General features: G+C 44.9%; 1 protein-coding gene across 1 annotated transcript in view; it reads left to right on the plus strand.

The window, feature by feature from the left end:
- Nucleotides 1-286: 286 nt before the first annotated feature.
- LOC112242304 (RNA binding protein fox-1 homolog 1-like) overlaps nt 287-11,646 on the plus strand; it is a gene marked incomplete at its 5' end in the record, with an annotated part of 55,342 nt that continues 43,982 nt past the window's right edge. The window contains 4 exon segments of the mRNA XM_042313790.1: nt 287-340; nt 2,974-3,066; nt 8,727-8,787; nt 10,268-10,321. Of these exon segments, the coding sequence (XP_042169724.1) occupies nt 287-340; nt 2,974-3,066; nt 8,727-8,787; nt 10,268-10,321 (262 nt within the window).

Below are 11,646 nucleotides of genomic sequence, written 5' to 3' on the forward strand. Positions count from 1 at the left end.
AGAGGAGGAGTCTCAGACAGACAGTCAGCAGCAGAGCCAGTCGTCTGACAGTTGTAACAGTAAGACTCAACCCAAGCGTCTCCATGTCTCCAACATACCCTTCAGATTCAGGGACCCAGACCTCAGGCAAATGTTTGGCGTGAGTATTACACTACAATTACTCATGTTATCCCCATAAGTGCATCATTTCCAAATGTAAAATGCTACTCCATGTGCTGTACCACTGAACAATCCTGCGTTAAAGAATGTCATTGACTCTGGCTTTGTTTTCTGTCTTTCCTTCCAGCAATTTGGTCAAATCTTAGATGTTGAAATCATTTTTAATGAGCGGGGCTCTAAGGTAGGTGATGCGTTGTGTTTCTCTTCTGCATGGTAGTTGTTAGAGGAAGCTAGAGGTTAGAGATGTGTGTTAGAGGAAGCTAGAGGTTAGAGATGTGTTAGAGAAAGCTAGACGATAGAGATGTGTAAGAGGAAGCTAGAGGTTAGAGATGTGTGTTAGAGGAAGCTAGAGGTTAGAGATGTGTGTTAGAGGAAGCTACAGGTTAGAGATGTGTGTTAGAGGAAGCTAGAGGTTAGAGATGTGTGTTAGAGGAAGCTAGAGGATAGAGATGTGTTAGAGGAAGCTAGAGGTTAGAGATGTGTTAGAGGAAGCTAGAGGTTAGAGATGTGTTAGAGGAAGCTAGAGGATAGAGATGTGTTAGAGGAAGCTAGAGGACAGAGATGTTTTAGAGGAAGCTAGAGGATAGAAATGTTTTAGAGGAAGCTAGAGGATAGAGATGTGTTAGAGAAAGCTAGAGAATAGAGATGTGTTAGAGGAAGCTAGAGGTTAAAGAGATGTGTTAGAGGAAGCTAGAGGATAGAGATGTGTTAGAGGAAGCTAGAGGATAGAGATGTGTTACAGGATCTATAAGGTTAGAGATGTGTTAGAGGAAGCTAGAGCTTAGAGATGTGTTAGGAGAAGCTAGAGGTTAGAGATGTGTTAGAGGAAGCTAGAGGTTAGAGATGTGTTAGAGGAAGCTAGAGGTTAGAGATGTGTTAGAGGACGCTAGAGGTTAGAGATGTGTTAGAGGAAGCTAGAGGTTAGAGATGTTTTAGAGGAAGCTAGAGGTTAAAGAGATGTTTTAGAGGAAGCTAGAGGTTAGAGATGTGTGTTAGAGGAAGCTAGAGGTTAAAGAGATGTTTTAGAGGAAGCTAGAGGATAGAGATGTGTTACAGGATCTAGAGGTTAGAGATGTGTTAGAGGAAGCTAGAGGTTAGAGATGTGTGTTAGAGGAAGTTAGAGGTTAAAGATATGTGTTTTAGAGGAAGCTAGAGGTCAGAGATGTTTTAGAGGAAGCTAGAGGATAGAAATGTTTTAGAGGAAGCTAGAGGATAGAGATGTGTTAGAGAAAGCTAGAGGATAGAGATGTGTTAGAGGAAGCTAGAGGTTAAAGAGATGTGTTAGAGGAAGCTAGAGGATAGAGATGTGTTTCAGGATCTATAAGGTTAGAGATGTGTTAGAGGAAGCTAGAGCTTAGAGATGTGTTAGGAGAAGCTAGAGGTTAGAGATGTGTTAGAGGAAGCTAGAGCTTAGAGATGTGTTAGGAGAAGCTATAGGTTAGAGATGTGTTAGAGGAAGCTAGAGGTTAGAGATGTGTTAGAGGAAGCTAGAGGTTAGAGATGTGTTAGAGGAAGCTAGAGGTTAGAGATGTGTTAGAGGAAGCTAGAGGTTAGAGATGTGTTAGAGGAAGCTATAGGTTAAGAGATGTGTTAGAGGAAGCTAGAGGATAGAGATGTGTTAGAGGAAGCTAGAGGATAGAGATGTGTTAGAGGAAGCTAGAGGTTAAAGATGTGTTAGAGGAAGCTAGAGGATAGAGATGTGTTAGAGGAAGCTAGAGGTTAGAGATGTGTGTTAGAGGAAGCTAGAGGTTAAAGATGTGTGTTAGAGGAAGCTAGAGGTTAAAGATATGTGTTTTAGAGGAAGCTATAGGTTAAAGAGATGTGTTAGAGGAAGCTAGAGGATAGAGATGTGTTAGAGAAAGCTAGAGGTTAGAGATGTGTTTTAGAGGAAGCTAGATGCTAGAGATGTGTTAGAGGAAGCTAGAGGTTAGAGATGTGTGTTAGAGGAAGCTAGAGGTTAAAGATATGTGTTTTAGAGGAAGCTAGAGGATAGAGATGTGTTAGAGGAAGCTAGAGGTTAAAGAGATGTTTTAGAGGAAGCTAGAGGTTAGAGATGTGTTAGAGGAAGCTAGAGGTTAGAGATGTGGCAGAGGAAGCTAGAGGTTAGAGATGTTTTAGAGGAAGCTAGAGGTTAAAGAGATGTTTTAGAGGAAGCTAGAGGTTAGAGATGTGTGTTAGAGGAAGCTACAGGATAGAGATGTGTTAGAGGAAGCTAGAGGTTAGAGATGTGTTAGAGGAAGCTAGAGGATAGAGATGTGTTAGAGGAAGCTAGAGGTTAGAGATGTGTTAGAGGAAGCTAGAGGTTAGAGATGTGTTAGAGGAAGCTAGAGGTTAGAGATGTGTTAGAGGAAGCTAGAGGATAGAGATGTGTTCGAGGAAGCTAGAGGTTAGAGATGTGTTAGAGGAAGCTAGAGGTTAGAGATGTGTTAGAGGAAGCTAGAGGATAGAGATGTGTTAGAGGAAGCTAGAGGTTAGAGATGTGTTAGAGGAAGCTAGAGGTTAGAGATGTGTTAGAGGAAGCTAGAGGTTAGAGATGTGTTAGAGGAAGCTAGAGGTTAGAGATGTGTTAGAGGCGACAAGATAAGGAAAACGTTTTGAAACAGAGGGGTTCCTGCCTAAAGCTGGCCTATAATAGTGTGCTTAATCTTTTTACATTTCAATGTGTTTTTCTCCTTTTATTCTACTGAACAACAGCCCAGGCTGTTTTCTGTACTGACTGGAGAAACATGAGTAATGACAGTAATAATATGAGTAATGATTATAATAACATGAATAACATGCATGTTGTTCTCTCCCTCTCCATCCTGCATGCAGGGTTTTGGGTTCGTAACTTTCGAGCATAGTGCGGACGCTGACAGGGCGCGAGACAAATTACACGGCACGGTCGTAGAAGGCCGTAAAATAGAGGTGCATGTTACAAATACTTCCTCCTTTACCTCCTCCTCTTCCTCCTTTACCTCCTCCTCTTCCTCTTTGTCAGTGTGTGTGTGTGTGTGAATGTGTGTGTGCATAATGTCTGCTTCACTCCCCCCATTCCACCCTGTCCCACACGTCACCTGTCTCTCCACCTGCGTCATCACCTCCCTCCCTGAACTCTCCTCATACAGCCCCCATTTTGATTTATTGTCGGGTTTTTGGTTCATTAATACGTCTTCAAGTTTACTGTTGTATAGGACTTCACCGCATTTATTTTCAAAAGATTTGTTCAGTTGGAAGTTTGTTGTTGTGACGTATAGACAGTTCTGCTGACATAGTACACACATTCTGCTGACATAGTACACACATTCTGCTGACATAGTACACACATTCTGCTGACATAGTACACACATTCTGCTGACATAGTACACACATTCTGCTGACATAGTACACACATTCTGCTGACATAGTACACACATTCTGCTGACATAGTACACACATTCTGCTGACATAGTACACACATTCTGCTGACATAGTACACACATTCTGCTGACATAGTGTGTATATACAGTTGAAGTCAGAAGTTGTACACACATTCTGCTGACATAGTACACACATTCTGCTGACATAGTACACACATTCTGCTGACATAGTACACACATTCTGCTGACATAGTGTGTATATACAGTTGAAGTTGGAAGTTTACATACACTTAGGTTGGCGTCATTAAAACTTGTTTTTTCAACCACTCCACAAATTTCTTGTTAACAAACTATAGTTTTGGCAAGTCGGTTAGGACATCTACTTTGTGTATGACACAAGTAATTTTTCCAACAATTGTTTACAGACAGATTATTTCACTTATAATTCACTGTATCACAATTCCAATGGGTCAGAAGTTTACATACACTAAATTGACTGTGCCAGCTTGGAAAATTCAAAAAAATTATGGCTTTAGAAGCTTCTGATAGGCTAATTGACATCATTTGAGTCAATTGGAGGTGTACCTGTGGATGTATTTCAAGGCCTACCTTCAAACTCAGTGCCTCTTTGCTTGACATCATGGGAAAATCAAAAGAAATCAGCCAAAACCCCAGAAAAAAAATTGTAAACCTCCACAAGTCTGGTTCATCCTTGGGAGTAATTTCCAAATGCCTGAAGGTACCACGTTCAGCTGTACAAACAATAGCACGCAAGTATAAACACCACGGGACCACGCAGCAGTCATACCGCTCAGGAAGGAGATGCGTTCTGTCTCCTAGAGATTAACGTACTTTGGTGCGAAAATGCAAATCAATCCCAGAACAACAGCAAAGGACCTTGTGAAGATGCTGGAGGAAATAGGTACAAAAGTATATATATCCACAGTAGAACGTGTCCTATATCAGCAAGGAAGAAGCCACTGCTCCAAAAATGCCATAAAAGAAGACCGATTAGGGTTTGTAACGTGAGGACAAAGATCATACTTTTTGGAGAAATGTCCTCTAGGCTGATGAAACTGTTTGGCCATAATGACCATCGTTATGTTTGGAGGGGAAAGGGGAGGGGCTTGCAAGCCGAGAACGTCAACCCAACCATGAAGCACGGGGGTGGCAGGATCATGTTGTGAGGGTGCTCTGCTGCAGGAGGGACTGGTGCACTTCACACAATAGATGGCATCATGAGGATGGTAAATTATGTGGATATATTGAATCAACATCTCAGTCAGGAAGTTAAAGCTTGGTTGCATGACCCCAATCATATTTCCAAAGTTGTGGCAAAATGACTTAAGGACAACAAAGTCAAGGTATTGGAGTGGCCATCACAAAGCCCTGACCTCAATCCAATAGAATATTTGTGGGCAGAACTGAAAAAGCATGTGTGAGCAAGGAGGCCTACAAACCTGACTCAGTTACACCAGCTCTGTCAGGAGGAATGGGCCAAAATTCACCCAACTTATTGTGGGAAGCTTGTTGGAAGGCTACCTGAAATGTTTGACCCAAGTTCAACAATTTAAAAGCAATACTACCAAATACTAATTGAGTGTATGTAAACTTCTGACCCACTGGGAATGTGATGAAAGAAATAACATCTGAAATAAATCATTCTTTCTACTATTATTCTGACATTTCACATTTAAAATAAAGTGGTGATCCTAACTGACCTGAGAGGGAATTTTTACTAGGATTAAATGTCAGGAATTGTGAAAAGCTGAGTTTAAATGTATTTGGCTAAGGTGTATGTAAACTTCCTGACTTCAACTGTAATGTGTTTTGTCCTTTTGAGGTTAAAGGGTGCTTGCAGCCAGTTCCTCAGAAAAGTCAGGAAGTAAACAAAGCAGTGAAGGATCATGGGTAGTGAGTGACCTCACTGCAGGGTTAGGGATATACGGTGGCCTGTAAGTTACAAACTACAGTCCCCTATCAACAGTGGAGAAAAAAGTGAAATATATACAAGCTATAGGGAACAATGATAGTATTTGCCACTTAGTCTCATCCAACACTATGCTAGAAACATTGATTTGGTTTCCATGGCAACTCACAAATCCAATTCCAAGAATAACAATATGTTTTGGGAGCCACACAGAGGACTTTAGAGAACTACGGAGAGCTAAAAGAGAGAGAGAGGTTTTAGTGCACAGGGCAGGGTTTACCAAACTCGGTCCTCGGGACACCAAGAGCCACACAGAGGACTTTAGAGAACTACGGAGAGCTAAAAGAGAGAGAGGTTTTAGTGCACAGGACAGGGTTTACCAAACTCGGTCCTCGGGACACCAAGAGCCACACAGAGGACTTTAGAGAACTACGGAGAGCTAAAAGAGAGAGAGGTTTTAGTGCACAGGACAGGGTTTACCAAACTCGGTCCTCGGGACACCAAGAGCTGCACCTTTTGTTTTTTCACTAGCTCCACACAGCTGATTCAAGTAATCAACTCATCAACAAGCTTCTATAATTTGACTCAGATGTTTAGCTGACCAAAAACGTGCACCTGTTTGGGGTCCAGAGGACCGAGTTTGGCAAACGCTGGCATAGTGATTGCGGGTATGACAGCCATTGCTTTGGCCTCTTGAGGCATATTCCTCTCTCATCTCCCCCTTCCTCCATCTTCCCAATGGTAGCTCCACTCGTATACGCCCCCAACTCTGTTACCACGGTAACAAAACACAAACAAGTGGGCGGGGCCAAAAACTGGTCTGGGAATGGTAAGTGTGAAGCGAGATGTATTATTACTACCCTCTGTCTCTCTCTCTCTCTACCTCTCTACCCCTCTCTCTCTCTATACCTCTCTCTCTCTCTACCTCTCTCTCTCTTTCTCTCTCTACCTCTCTGTCTCTCTCTCTCTACCTCTCTCTCTCTCTCTTTCTCTCTCTACCTCTCTGTCTCTCTCTCTCTACCTCTCTCTCTCTCTCTCTCTACCTCTCTCTCTTTCTCTCTCTACCTCTCTGTCTCTCTCTCTCTACCTCTCTCTCTCTACCTCTCTGTCTCTCTCTCTCTACCTCTCTACCTCTCTCTCTCTCTCTCTCTCTCTACCTCTCTCTACCTCTCTCTACCTCTCCCTCTCTCTCTCTCTCTCTCTCTCTCTCGCTCTCTCTCTCTGTCTTCTCTCTCTCTACCTCTCTCTCTCTCTCTCTCTCTCTCTCTCTCTGTCTTCTCTCTCTACCTCTCTCTCTCTCTCTCTCTCTACCTCTCTCTCTCTCTCTCTACCTCTCTCTCTACCTCTCTCTCTCTCTCTCTACTCTCTCTCTCTCTCTCTCTCTCTACCTCTCTCTCTCTACCTCTCGGCCTCTACCTCTCTCCCTCTACCTCTCTCCCCTCTCTCTCTCTCTCTCTCTCTCTCTCTCTCTCTCTCTCTCTGTCTCTCTTTTTCTCTCTCTCTCTCTCTCTCTCTCTCTCTACCTATACCTCTCTCTCTCTCTCTCTCTCTCTCTCTCTCTCTGTCTCTCTTTTTTCTCTCTCTCTCTCTCTCTCTCTACCTCTACCTCTCTCTCTCTCTCTCTCTCTCTCTCTACCTCTACCTCTCTCTCTCTCTGTCTCTCTCTCTACCTCTACATCTACCTCTACCGTCTACCCCTCTCTCTCGCTCTCTCGCTCTCTCTCTCTCTCTCTCTCTCTCTCTCTCTCTCTCTCTACCTCTACCTCTACCTCTCTCTCTCTCTCTCTCTCTACCTCTACCTCTACCTCCACCGCTACCTCTCTCTCTCTCTCTCTCTCTCTCTCTCTCTCTCTCTCTGTCTCTCTCTCTCTACCTGTCTCTCCTTCTCTCTCTGTCCCTGTCTCTCTCTCTTCCCTCTCTCTGTCTCTCTCTGTCTCTGTCTCTCTCTCTCTCTCTCTCTCTATCTTTCTCTCTTACACACTCTTTCTCGAACGCTCGCTACGCTCAAATTCACGTGACTTTCTTTTGGCTTGTGGTTGAATTGGGTGTTTCTTGAAGCTGTGTTCTGATTGTGTGTTTTCTCTTGTGTGTTACGGCGTGTTTTACCACTCAGTGTCTCAGTCTAGCTGCTAGCGTGATGATGACTGATGATGCGTGATCCAATCTGATTGGTTGAGACATGCACTGACTCGTTGCACCTCTACTCTGGGACTGTGGAACCCGTTGATTGTGTTTTTGGACCACAATGCATCCTGTTTTTTAATTTTCCCTTCTGTTAGCTGTGATTCAAGCTGGAATGACTTGATTGATTGACTGATTCATTGATTGGTTGATTTGATCATTTTTTTATTTAAATTTCTGTTTTGATTTGGTTGATGACTCTGATTGTTGTTGCGATGACGCTCCAGGCTTGGTGAGGTGGAGTGTGAATGCTAAATGTCGCTTTGTGTCTGTCTGATGGTTCTCCTTACTCTGGTAGATGACTGGATGTTGCAGAATGCTCCAAACATGTCTGTCCTCCTCCTCCTCCTCCTCCATGTTGTTTGTTTGTTGTTTCCCTCCTGATCGTTCTTGTCCCTCTCCTCTGCATGCTCCTCCTCCTCCTCCTCCTCCTCCATGTTGTTTGTTAGCTGTTGTCCCTCTCCTCTGCATGCTCCTCCTCCTCCTCCTCCTCCTCCTCCTCCTCCATGTTGTTTGTTAGCTGTTGTCCCTCTCCTCTGCATGCTCCTTCATATGACAACACAGCTGTTTGATTGTTTGTCCAGCATTGTTTCTCTTTACGTTTCATTTCCTTTTTTGAAGATCAGAACTGGATTAAGCTGGAAATCTTTTACCATATGAAAAAATAATATTTTTGTTAATTTGCTTTGTATTGAAGTCTTTACTACCTATGTGTGACCTGTTTAAATCCTGACGTGGATGTTTGTCATGACAAGTTAAAAGGGTTTTGGGGACACATTGATGTAGGAATGACGATATGGAAGCATGCTGCTCTCTAGAACCCAACCAAGTTAAAAGGGTTTTGGGGACACATTGATGTAGGAATGACGATATGGAAGCATGCTGCTCTCTAGAACCCAACCAAGTTAAAAGGGTTTTGGGGACACATTGATGTAGGAATGACGATATGGAAGCATGCTGCTCTCTAGAACCCAACCAAGTTAAAAGGGTTTTGGGGACACATTGATGTAGGAATGACGATATGGAAGCATGCTGCTCTCTAGAACCCAACGTACTGTTGGGTTTTAATGTGTCTGACTGCTGTTGGAAACGCTCTGATACAAGCCTGTCTGTGATAGGTCAACAATGCAACGGCACGGGTAATGACCAATAAGAAGACAGTCAATCCTTATGCAAATGGTAAGACTCACCGGGCCTCCGTGGGAGGGGTTTAAGACTCACTGGGCCTCTGTGGGAGGGGTTTAAGACTCACCGGTCCTCTGTGGGAGGGGTTTAAGACTCACTGGGCCTCTGTGAGAGGGGTTTAAGACTCACCGGTCCTCTGTGGGAGGGGTTTAAGACTCACTGGGCCTCTGTGGGAGGGGTTTAAGACTCATTGGGCCTCCGTGGGAGGGGTTTAAGACTCACCGGGCCTCTGTGGGAGGGGTTTAAGACTCACCGGGCCTCTGTGGGAGGGGTTTAAGACTCACTGGGCCTCTGTGGGAGGGGTTTAAGACTCGCCGGGCCTCTGTGGGAGGGGTTTAAGACTCACCGGGCCTCTGTGGGAGGGGTTTAAGACTCACTGGGCCTCTGTGGGAGGGGTTTAAGACTCACTGGGCCTCTGTGGGAGGGGTTTAAGACTCACTGGGCCTCTGTGGGAGGGGTTTAAGACTCACCGGGCCTCTGTGGGAGGGGTTTAAGACTCACCGGGCCTCTGTGGGAGGGGTTTAAGACTCACCGGGCCTCTGTGGGAGGGGTTTAAGACTCACCGGGCCTCTGTGAGAGGGGTTTAAGACTCACTGGGCCTCTGTGGGAGGGGTTTAAGACTCACTGGGCCTCTGTGGGAGGGGTTTAAGACTCACTGGGCCTCTGTGGGAGGGGTTTAAGACTCACTGGGCCTCTGTGGGAGGGGTTTAAGACTCACTGGGCCTCTGTGGGAGGGGTTTAAGACTCACTGGGCCTCTGTGGGAGGGGTTTAAGACTCACTGGGCCTCTGTGGGAGGGGTTTAAGACTCACTGGGCCTCTGTGGGAGGGGTTTAAGACTCATTGGGCCTCCGTGGGAGGGGTTTAAGACTCACTGGGCCTCTGTGGGAGGGGTTTAAGACTCACTGGGCCTCTGTGGGAGGGGTTTAAGACTCACTGGGCCTCTGTGGGAGGGGTTTAAGACTCACTGGGCCTCTGTGGGAGGGGTTTAAGACTCACTGGGCCTCTGTGGGAGGGGTTTAAGACTCACTGGGCCTCTGTGGGAGGGGTTTAAAACCACTTTTATGTTTTGCCTCTATCTTCTAGAACATTTTCACTTCTATCCTGCAACAGCTGCTCAGTTTAATTTTTTATCTCCTTCTCGGTCTCCTTCTCTCTCTCCTGCTCTCTCTCTCTCTCTCTCTCTCTCTGTCTCTCTCTCTTTGTCACTGTCTCTCTCTCTCTCTCTCTCTCTGTCTCTCGCTCTCTGTCTCTCTCTCTCTGTCTCTGTCTCTCTCTCTCTCTCTCTCTCTCTCTGTCTCTCTCTCTTTGTCACTGTCTCTCTCTCTCCTTCTCTCTCTCTCTCTCTCTCTCTCTCTGTCTCTCGCTCTCTGTCCCTCTCTCTCTCTCTCTCTCTCTCTCTCTCTGTCTCTCTGTCCCTCTCTCCTTCTCTCTCTCCTTCTCTCTCTCCTTCTCTCTCTGTCTCTCTCTCTCCAGGGTGGAAGTTGAACCCAGTAGTCGGAGCAGTCTACAGTCCAGAGTTCTATGCAGGTAAGAGGACAGAAGCCTAGTCATTAACTGTGTTCCAAGTCTTTAGGTATTAGACATCCACATAACATGATTCAGAGAACCACATCCAGGTCATTGGTGTAAATTATACATCGGGTAATCCTGAAAGCTGATTGGATTAAAAAAAATGCATTCCAACCAGTGTCTATTCCACAAATTACCACCGGCTAAATCTATGATGTTAAAATGTCTATTTACTCTGTTCCGTCTGACTGCGCAATCCACTATCTCATCAGCCCAGCCAGGCAATTTATAAACTTGTTCTCCCCTACAAAAGGCATCTAGACATTATCTCACATTTCTTTAAGACTAACATATAGTTTTCAACAGCGGAGATTTATATAAATCTTGCTGTCTGTCTCTCTGACATTTACAACAAACATTGTTTCAGTATTCAAATTCGATCTCCGGCTGTCCCATAGTAATGACCGTGTCAGGATGAGACAGACGGGCAGGCAGCTCTTCTGGTTCATAGGGACATGATTACTGCGTACAACAACAGCTGTAGGATCAGCAGAGGCATTCGGGGCAGTTAGAGGGACATAAATTAGGTTACATTGTGTCTACCTGGTATAATGTACATTTGCTGAAGCATTATGATAACTCAGCGACACAATGGTATTGATTAGCTGAGCTGGGCTTGAGTCATTGATAAGTCATTGTCTCAACGCAGCCTTATAGTGCTGTGAAAGGATCCAGGAACCCAGATGATTTGGGTGGATCCCATCCTCCTTATAGTGCTGTGAAAGGATCCAGGAACCCAGATGATTTGGGTGGATCTCATCCTCCTTACAGTGTTGTAAAAGGATCCAGGAACCCAGATGATTTGGGTGGACCCCATCTTCCTTATAGTGCTGTGAAAGGACCCAGGAACCCAGATGATTTGGGTGGACCCCATCCTCCTTATAGTGCTGTGAAAGGACCCAGGAACCCAGATGATTTGGGTGGACCCCATCCTCCTTATAGTGCTGTGAAAGGATCCAGGAACCCAGATGATTTGGGTGGATCCCGTCCTCCTTATTAAATGTGTTTTGTTTCCAAAAGGTATCAAAATTGTCAACAAAAGTTACACCCAACGAGCTGCAATCATCATGTAGCCTGTTGTGAAGAGAATGAATCCTGCTGAAGCATTCAATGCCACGATTCAGAGAGGACACAGGGGCAGATATGATGTGTCTTTTGTTAGTGTCTAGCAGAGAGTCAATCAGCTCTCTAAAATCCAGTTTAAACTATTCAGAGCTGCCCTTCATAATGTCATTAAAACCCCTGACGTTGACTTTGACATCGTAGGCACTGCAGCGGCAGAC

The sequence above is a fragment of the Oncorhynchus tshawytscha genome, unplaced genomic scaffold, assembly GCF_018296145.1.
Source record: "Oncorhynchus tshawytscha isolate Ot180627B unplaced genomic scaffold, Otsh_v2.0 Un_contig_5056_pilon_pilon, whole genome shotgun sequence".
Classification (NCBI taxonomy): Eukaryota; Metazoa; Chordata; class Actinopteri; order Salmoniformes; family Salmonidae; genus Oncorhynchus; species Oncorhynchus tshawytscha.